Source organism: Balaenoptera acutorostrata, chromosome 17, assembly GCF_949987535.1.
Source record: "Balaenoptera acutorostrata chromosome 17, mBalAcu1.1, whole genome shotgun sequence".
Lineage (NCBI taxonomy): Eukaryota > Metazoa > Chordata > Mammalia > Artiodactyla > Balaenopteridae > Balaenoptera > Balaenoptera acutorostrata.
Genome location: NC_080080.1, coordinates 42,512,580 through 42,521,599, shown reverse-complemented (window position 1 = coordinate 42,521,599; position 9,020 = coordinate 42,512,580). Strand labels below are relative to the sequence as shown.

General features: G+C 39.2%; 1 protein-coding gene across 6 annotated transcripts in view; it reads right to left on the bottom strand.

Moving 5' to 3' along the window:
* Positions 1-309: 309 nt before the first annotated feature.
* The window catches only part of CDH17 (cadherin 17), a 130,023-nt gene continuing 121,312 nt past the window's right edge, over positions 310-9,020 (bottom strand). For all 6 annotated transcript variants that reach the window (XM_057532487.1, XM_057532485.1, XM_057532488.1 and 3 more), the window contains 4 exons: positions 6,979-7,218; positions 4,476-4,592; positions 4,228-4,341; positions 310-1,222 (listed from right to left, as the gene is read on the bottom strand). In XM_057532487.1, coding sequence (XP_057388470.1) covers positions 1,122-1,222; positions 4,228-4,341; positions 4,476-4,592; positions 6,979-7,218 — 572 coding nt within the window. In that variant the 3' untranslated portion in view covers positions 310-1,121. The remainder of the gene's footprint in view (positions 1,223-4,227; positions 4,342-4,475; positions 4,593-6,978; positions 7,219-9,020) is intronic.

Genomic DNA, 9,020 nt, shown 5'->3' with positions numbered 1-9,020 from the left:
TGAGAGGTTGTGTAATGTTGAATGCTTTCAAGCCTCGAATCAGGAGCCAGAAAACAGCTACAGGGCCTCGAAATGCTTCCAAATCTCTAAGGTTTTCTTATTTAAAATTTTAAAATTCCTAGTGTATCTGCCTTGAACACCCCAATCCACAGTCATGAGCACAGGGAATTTTTATCTCATTGTGGACCCCCTCTTTATGGGTTAATTCTACATGGGAGGCAATTTTGATAAATGACAGATAACCATTGTTATCTAGTCCTTCCCTCAACAAATGCAGAGAACCAGGAAGCAGAGACAAAGAGATCCAAGAAACAAAACCAAAGCCAATGTTTATTCTTGATTTTTGTCACTACATCTTTTGTGCTTCTTTATCTTCCTCTACTGTTAAATATATAATAACCGAAACTTTATTAATATACACATAAAGAAAACATGCGCAGCATGCGAGCATGGTAGGTAGTGAGTAAACAGGTTAGCGGCTGGTGTTGGCACCAGGGTTTATGAAGCAGGCCTCTGCATGGTCTGCAATGAGTTCATGCTGTTCCCAAGTGCAAAATCCTCCAACAAAAAGCAACATAATCCACGTGGGGCTAAAGGAGTCTAATAACAACAAAGAGTTTCTGTTCAAACTAAGGGACAGGTCTGCGTTTTAACTTTTTTCCTGAGACTTAGCTTTGTTCCTTCTTCCAACAAATGTTTTAAAATTAGTGAAATACCAAAGGAGATATGGAGGAAGGAGACACGGGATGGAATTAGAAAAAGCATAAATGGAATCCAGGATGTGCTGTGATGGATGACTGATAGATCTCTTGACGAAGAAAAAGATGCACAGAGTATTTCATCAGCCCCTCTTTCCCTAAGAGGGAAAAGCACATACATTTTTGTGTTTGGATAAATAGCTAAGGCTTTTGCAGGGTGGAAAAGTGTCATGAGAAAATGGAAAATATCTCTAATGTCTATAGCACATGAAATATCTAAGAGTAATAAAATAGTAAAGGGCAAGAGGGTATATCATAAAAAATTATAGTGCACATGTTGGATGAAAAGCAAAATAATGGGGTTAAATGGTTGTGTTACTGAAATAGCACTTGGTACATAGACTCAAACATTCCTTTTCATATTCAGTTTCTCAGAGGCTTGACTTCAGATGCTTGAGCACTTTCAACATTATGTTGGCCTTTATTCTTCTTTATCTGGAAAAACACAACTGCTAAAATTATACCTAAAAGAGAAAATTCAGAGTCAAATAGATGGAGTCTTAAAATGTACTGTCACATTCATTTATAAAGTAGCACCCACATAGGAAAAAATGACTCATATAATTTCATTTTTGTTTGTGGTTCAACAAAGTTTCATTGTCCTGGTGATTAAGGGATTCTAGGCATGGGCTTTCTTGGATAAGTAAGCTTACCACTTATCTTGTTGTCAGTAAGTATGTAACAAGTCCCAAGTCATATCAAAGCTGGTGGTGATTGCTGAGTCTCTATCAAGGAATATAGGACCTAATGCCTGCACTACCCTGAAGACTAAGTGTATGAGCATCGGACAGAATTCCTGAACTTCAGACACAGTCAATAAGTGTTGATTCCAGTTCTTCTTCCTCTTCCCTAGAGGAAGTAGTCCAATGAGAAAAACCAGAAAGCTGTTCTTAGACCAATTCACCTACCTAAAGCCTACTTTCACCATGTCCACATCAAGTATTACATTTTCTTTGCCATCTTCCTCATCACTCCAGCTTGAGTAGACTACCTAACCTCTCTGGTTTCCCCCATCTCTGACCTCCTACAAAATTACATTGTGCATTTTAGCACTAAATGTATACTATAAATCAGAGACTTATCTGGAAAAGTAAGTTGTTTTTAAGAAATTAACTTGTCAGTAAGTTTACAAGAGGAATCATGGCAAAAAAGACTGGTTGCTCAGAAGCCCGTTAAGAATCTTGCAATAATCCCAACCCTCCTATTTTGAAAAAAGTAAGGATATGAAACTACAAGATCCTATTACTTCTATCTTTAGATCACCAAACTCATCCAATCTTTAACTTGTGGTAAAATTATGAGAGTAAATGGTCATGTTAGAAAACCATGGCATATAAACTCAAAAATCCTTTCAAGATGAGAGGACAAATAGAATAAGAAAAGGCATAGAGGTAGAGGGGAGTTTGATAAGTGAGTAAACCTCAAAAGCCAGCTCAATTAGTATAAAAGGTGTGCACCAAACTGTGGTTCTCAAAGAGAAATGATGGTCACCATGCAATATTAGGATGCATAATGGTCATGTCACAAAGGCCCTTCTATGTCATAATAATGAGGAATTCGAATGGAAGGGTATAAAGAAATGAGATCCTTTTTAGAGATGTGAATCAGAGTCCAATGTGGTAGATTGGATGGCAGCAGAAAAGACGAGATGCCAAGAGAGCAATTAAGAAGACTTAGAATAATTCCAGCTCTTCCTTTAAAAGAGAAAGGATGTGGAACTGTATAAACCCCTTTACACAGGTGAATTGATGAAGTATCTACTTTTTATTTTTAATACATCTTTTTTGGAGTATAATTGCTTCCTAATGCTGTGTTAGTTTCTGTTGTATAACAAAATGAATCAGCCATGTGCATACATATATCCCCATATCCCCTCCCTCTTGAACCTCCCTCCCACCCTCCTTATCCCATCCCTCTAGGTTTCGCAAAGCACCGAGCTGATCTCCCTGTGCTATGCTGCTGCATCCCACTAGCCATCTATTTTACATTTGGTAGTGTACATATGTTGATGCTACTCTCACTTCACCCCAGCTTCCCCCTCTCCACCCTGTGTCCTCAAGTCCATCCTCTATGTCTACGTCTTTATTCCTGCCCTGCCACTAGGTTCATCAGTACCATTTTTTTTTTTAGATTCCATATATACATATACGTTAGCATACAGTATTTGTTTTTCTCTTTCTGACTTACTTCACTCTGTATGACAGACTCTAGGTCCACCCACCTCACTACAAATAACTCAATTTCGTTTCTTTTCATGGCTGAGTAATATTCCATTGTATATATGTGCCACATCTTCTTTATCCATTCATCTGTTGATGGACACTTAGGTTGCTTCCATGTCCTGGCTATTGTAAATAGTGCTGCAATGAACATTGGGGTACATGTCTCTTTTTGAATTATGGTTTTCTCAGGGTATATGCCCAGTAGTGGGATTGCTGGGTCATATGGTAGTTCTATTTTTAGATTTTAAAGGAACCTCCATACTGTTCTCCATAGTGGTTGTATCAATTTACATTTCCACCAACAGTGCAGGAGGGTTCCCTTTTCACCACACCCTTTCCAGCATTCATTGTTTATAGATTTTTTGATGATGGCCATTCTGACCCGTGTGAGGTGATACCTCATTGTAGTTTTGATTTGCATTTCTCTAACAATTAGTGATTTTGAGCATCTTTTCATGTGCCTCTTGGCCACCTATATGTCTTCTTTGGTGAAATACAAGTAGCTCATGGAGCTCAACAGCCAAAAAACAAACAACTCAATTAAAAAATGGGCAGAAGTATCTACTTCTAATACTTAACTTGTGGTGAGGACACCAGTTGAAAGAGGGTAAGGACTACACTAGGCACTGAGCTGTTTACAAAAAAGAAGACAGGGAACTCTGCTGTCTAGCCGGGCCAGGGGCCATGGCAGAGTGAGGCCTGTGATGCAGTGGAATTATTCTGAGATAATAAAGAATCAAGGCCTGCAGTCACAAAACATAAAAAGGGGAGTTCTGCAAAATTTCAGGTATGCCAGCATCTCCACTGGAAGGCTAGCTTCTACCTATTCCAACAATGGCAGACTAGACCATAAGCTCTGTGAGTGAAGGATCTGTGTATGTCTGTCACTGTGTTCCCCACCAAGCACAGTGCCTGACACATAGCAGAGGCACAGCTACTGCATTTCTTTCTCTTTCATCATGAAAACTTGGTAACTAGGCATAAAATACATTAATTTATTCTTTAAAGCCTCTTATGCTGTATTTCCCAAACTAACCAGCAAGGCAGTGATAGGTAGAGGGTGGTACTAAAGCAGTAGCTCCCAATCAGGAAAGTTGGATATGGTTTACTGGTGATCTATATTCTTGGTTATTGCCTAGATTGCCATTTGAGCAGCCCCAGACCAGTCCATGAAGTCAGACCCTGATGTGAGCTTATGTTTACAAGGCCCAGAACAGAAATCCTTGAATCTGAGAAATTATACTCACCAATGACCAAAAAGGTGGTAAGGAGTACACCAACTGTCACGCCCACAGTGGGTATCCCAGGCATGTGACCTGCTGGTTGGAAACACCTATCTTCCACACACTTGCAGAAAGTAACTGAAAAACAGAACAATATTTCGTAGATAAATTTTCGAGCGAACAATTGCAGAATCCCATCTCAAAGACAAGAATTCCTACAAACTACCATATTGACAGACATTATCCCAAGTTGCCTGCAGCAAAATATCTACCTGGTAAAGAGACAGTCCCTTCCAAGGGTGGCCGACCACCATCATTGATGCGGACTGGGATGTGGTAAACTCTCTCCTCAAAGCCCGTGTGCTTGGTGGAGAGGCTGGCATGAGTTCCTGTCAGAATAGGGAAAAAATGACTGACATGAAAACACAACTGTAGGCCCCTGGATGAGCAGGAATAAAGCTCATCTCTGTATCATATAATACTAAAGTTGACTGGGAAATGGTTAGATATAAGTATAAGTTAAACTACCAAAAGTATCACCACTCCACAGGTACCCTCCATAATGTCAAAAAGGATGCTAAAGCATCCTTCAAGTTCTCAATTCATGACTTCTCTGTAGAAATGAATACTAAATATAGTAGGTTGTCATTACTCATGGTAGTTATGTTCTATATAGTGACCGCAAACACTGAATTAGAAAGAGAAAACATATTTGAAAAAATAACTGCTAACTTTTTTCCAAATTTGATGAAAAGTCTAAATCCTCAGATCCAAGAAGACAGACAAATCTTAGGAAAAAGAAAAATGAACAAAACTACACCAAGTCACATAATACTCAAATTACTTAAAACTAGTGAAAAAGAAAATCTTAAAGACATCCAGAGAAAAAAGACACATGACATTCAAAGGAACGAAGAAGAAACAATACAATCCAGAACACAATGGAGAAATATCTTTAAAGTACTCAAAGAAAAAAGTCTCAATAAGTTTAAAAATATTCCAGTCAAATGTTCTCTGTTCACTACAGAATTAAATTAGAAATCAGTAACCAGGAATATGTGGGAAATCCCCACATATATGAGAACTAAATAGCCCACTTCTAAATAAACCATGTGTCACAGGAGAAATCTAAAGGGAAATTAGAAAGTATTTTGAACTGAATGAAAATGAAAACATATCAAACTTTATAGAATACAGCTAACATGACACTAAGAGATAAATTTATAGCATCAAATGCCTGTGTTAACAAAGAAAAAGTTCTCAATTGCCTCAGCTTCCATCTAAATAAAAATAGAACCAGAAGAACAAGCTAAATACAACATAAGAAGAATAAAGGAAATAACAAAGATCTGAACAATGAAATACAAAACAAAAAAATAGAGCAAAATCAATGAAACCAAAAGCTGGTTCATTGAGAATATATCAACAAAATTAATAACCTTTAGCCAGCTTGATCAGGACCAAAAAAGAGGCAAAATTTTCCAATATCAGAATGAGGTGATATCACTATATATTCTGCAGATATTAAAAGAATAATAAAATAACATTATGAATAACTTTGTGCCAATAAATTAGACAAATCAAATGAAATAGAGAAATCATTTGAAAGAAACAAACTAACAAGCTCAACCAAAAATAAATCTATAACTTGAGTAGCCCTATATCTATTAAAGAAATTGAATTTGTAGTTAACTTATGGTAAGGACACCAGTTGAAAGAGGGTAAGGACTACAGTAGGCACTGAGTCCTACTGTAGAAAACTTTGGGCCAGAAACCTTCACTGGTGAATTCTATCAAACATTAAGGAAGAAATAAAAAACAATTTTACACAAACTTCCAGGTAATTGAAGAGGTAGAACCCTTCCTAACTCATTCTATGAAGCCAGCACTACTCTGATACCTGGGGGTGAGGGATGGACAGTGTGGGGTGGAAAATAGGGATTGCAGCAGAGCATGCATAAAACTTTGGGGGTGGTGGAACTGTTCTTATCTGATTGTGCTGATGGCTTCAATAGTATATACATATATTGATTTTTATAAAATTGTATGCTTTAAATATGTGCTGTTAATTGTAAGTCAATTACATTTCAGTAAAGCTCTTTTTGTAAATCATGATGAGCGGGTTTCCCTAGTGCGCAGTGGTTAAGAGTCCACCTGCCAATGCAGGGGACACGAATTCGAGCCCTGGTCCGGGAAGATCCCACATGCCGTGGAGCAACTAAGCCCACGTGCCACACTACTGAGCCTGCACTCTAGAGCCCACGTGCCACAACTACTGAGCCCGTGCACCACAACTACTGAAGCCCTCATGCCTAGAGCCCATGCTCGGCAACAAGAGAAGCCACCGCAATGAGAAACCCACGCGCCGCAACCAAGAGTAGCCCCCGCTCACCGCAACTAGAGAAAGCCCGCGCAGCAAGGAAGACCCAACACAGCCAAAAATAAAAATAAATAAAATAAATAAATTTATTTTTAAAAAAATCATGATGAAACCTGTTTCTCAGCTGCCGCTGGAAATTTTGCAATGCTGCTCTGATTGTCCAACTATTCATGTACACTAAGAGAGATGTTGTGTATTAACAATCTTTCTTTCCTCCAAACCCCGGGGGCTTTCAACCCTCTGGAGAGCTTGCCTGTGCAAGTTTCCACAGCATGAACTTCCTTCCTGGAGCGTGGAAGAAAGCTCTGTGTTGAGTGCTGCATGCATACCAAGGCAAATAAAAACTCACTCCATCGCCCATCAGTGTTTTTCTCGATGTTCTTTTGACAACTCACCATTGATTTTGGAAACTTCCCAGTCTTTTTGTAAGCTTTCACTGCCAAGGGAAAATGTAAAGTGTCGACCCCGAAATGACTGCTGATCATCATCAGTGGCCTCGAAAATGAGACTTTCGGGTGCTTTAGGGGGATGGCAGAAGAACAAGCCTGTGTACTCCTTGGCCAGCCGCGGCGGGTTGTCGTTCACATCCATGAGGGTCAGGTGGAATTGCGCCATGGAGCTTAAGGAGGATCCACCTAAGGAATTGAACCATTGAAATAGGGTATCTGCTTTCTCATTCTCCTCTTTAAACAAGAATTTACAATTCAGACCTAGTTTCATTTTCTGCTTAGAAAGTCTTGATAATAATAAGAATTATGTGCTAATATTTTATATACATCACTTCAAAACAACACTGGTGTACATTTACAGATGAGAAGACAGGTTCAGAGAAGTTGTGTGACTTGCCCAAGTTCACATAGCGGTAGAGAGGCTTCCAACCCAGGGGATCTGACTCTAGAGCCCACACCTTTAATTGCTCAACACTGACTTAGGCATGTTTGTTAAGTTTTCTAAGGCTCATTTCTTCAGCTGTAAAACGTGACTTTATGAGGATCTGACATGTATTCTTAGAAAATTGTACAGAGCTGTACAAATGTTATTTGCTGTGGTATTGTGGAGAAAATTTTGACCTCTGTAGCCTGAACAATTGGTAACTGTGTGATCATGGGCAAGTTACTTCTCAGTACCATGGTTTCTTCATACATCAAATACGGTCAATAATAGTACCTACCCCCATAGTATTGTATGAGGGGTAAGTGCTTAGAACAGGATGGTCAGTACAACGTAAACACTTACTATTCTCATTCTCCCTGATGTTTCTAGAATTTCTGACTCCGAGCTGCTTCAATTCCAGTAAACCCTATTTGCCTGCTTTTCTTGTCGGCTGTCTCCTTAACCAAAGGAGGAAGTCATTTCATCAATGTGTATCATTTCAGGGCCAACAACTGCAAACAGAGCAGGGTTTTGAACCCTGGTTTTGATTCATGAAACTTCTAAAATGTGAGAGGCCTTTAGGACACATCTAAAGCGAAGTGCTGACCCCACAGTACATTTTAGCGGAAGGGACAGCACAAAGGCTTAGCCAGAAACTTCCTGCTGATTAAATCAGGAACTTTTAAATTGAGAGTTAAATTTATAGAGTGTGATAGTGGTATGTGCTAGAAGCATATCAACTAGAAGTAAGAGAGAGAGCCAGTCCCCGACCTGCCTCAGCGAGGCCGGTCCAGTCACACACACCATTCCAAGTTCGACACACGCTTCTGCATGTCTACCCTCATTGGTTTAACGTGACTGCAGTACTTTTGTTTTTCTTCATCTTTTCACAGACAGGGACCATTTTCATGATTCCCACCTATTGGAATGTTCCACATTCCAGCTCCCAACCCTGGGCTTCACATTTTGAAAGTTTCCTTCTTTGGTATAAAACTGTATTTATTTAGTCATAATTTGTTCAATTCTAATTTTTTGGTAAACCAGGCAGATATATTTATTGTCTAATTAGAGGCTCTGACCAGCATAAGATCAACAGAATCCCGACTCCAAGTTGGAAAATTCCATTTAAACGTAAAGAAACTCAGTGTTTTAATCACAAGCCTTATCCCTGGTAAGCATAATATTCCTGTGAGTTTATTTTTATAGATTATATAAGATTCAAACATCCTTGGCTTATCTTTATAATAAATCTTTCCTTTCAAAAGTTCACCCGGTTTCATCAAAACAGATATCCAGGGCCACCCAAATCTACCAAATCAGAATCTGCAAGGTGAATTCCTATCTGTATTGAACAAGCTCCCGGGTGATTCTGGCATATATAAAGTTGAGAACATTGAATAAAACATTTTATGTTTCAAAAGGATGAGACCTCGGTCACTGCAATTTAAGCCTGAAGGAGCAAGTAATGGTCTAGGTCAGCAGGGCAGTGGTTTGACCCTGCTCCCTGGAGAAACCCACAGCCACTTTGGAGGAAGGGAGGTAGCTCAGTGGGGACACAGGAACC